We start from the raw sequence: 323 nt of genomic DNA, 5'->3' as shown, positions 1-323 counted from the left end.
TCCAAGTGAAATAATCTTACCCAAGAGGAAGAACTATCAAGAGGATGGCTTTCTCATGCACGTGCCAACCAAACATGTAGGAGCCAAACCCACACAGAACAAGAGATCGGATGAACTGCCATGGGTTATGCGGGGTCTTCCACAGGTTCACAAGACATGGCTGTCCGATAAAAAGAATTTCTAAGTGTATTCCATTGCTGAGACTGCTAAAACATGAAAAAATGGTAAAAAAGAGAGAGAGAAAAATTCTATGAAGCAAAATAAAGAAGAGAAAACCTTTTTTCTTTTAATAATTAAGATAAAAAGTCTTCTAACTATAATCA

The 323-nt window shown here is 36.8% G+C and overlaps 1 protein-coding gene across 1 annotated transcript in view; it reads right to left on the bottom strand.

Moving 5' to 3' along the window:
- LOC119594164 (probable dolichyl pyrophosphate Glc1Man9GlcNAc2 alpha-1,3-glucosyltransferase) overlaps positions 1-323 on the bottom strand; it is a gene marked incomplete in the record, with an annotated part of 12,263 nt that overhangs the window by 2,263 nt on the left and 9,677 nt on the right. Inside the window, 1 exon segment of the mRNA XM_037943236.1 lies at positions 21-160. Within this exon segment, the coding sequence (XP_037799164.1) occupies positions 21-160 (140 nt within the window).

This window comes from Penaeus monodon, chromosome 33 (assembly GCF_015228065.2).
Source record: "Penaeus monodon isolate SGIC_2016 chromosome 33, NSTDA_Pmon_1, whole genome shotgun sequence".
NCBI classification, from domain to species: domain Eukaryota; kingdom Metazoa; phylum Arthropoda; class Malacostraca; order Decapoda; family Penaeidae; genus Penaeus; species Penaeus monodon.
The sequence above is the reverse complement of the archived record's forward strand: the minus strand, read 5'-3'. Positions and strand labels throughout refer to the sequence as shown.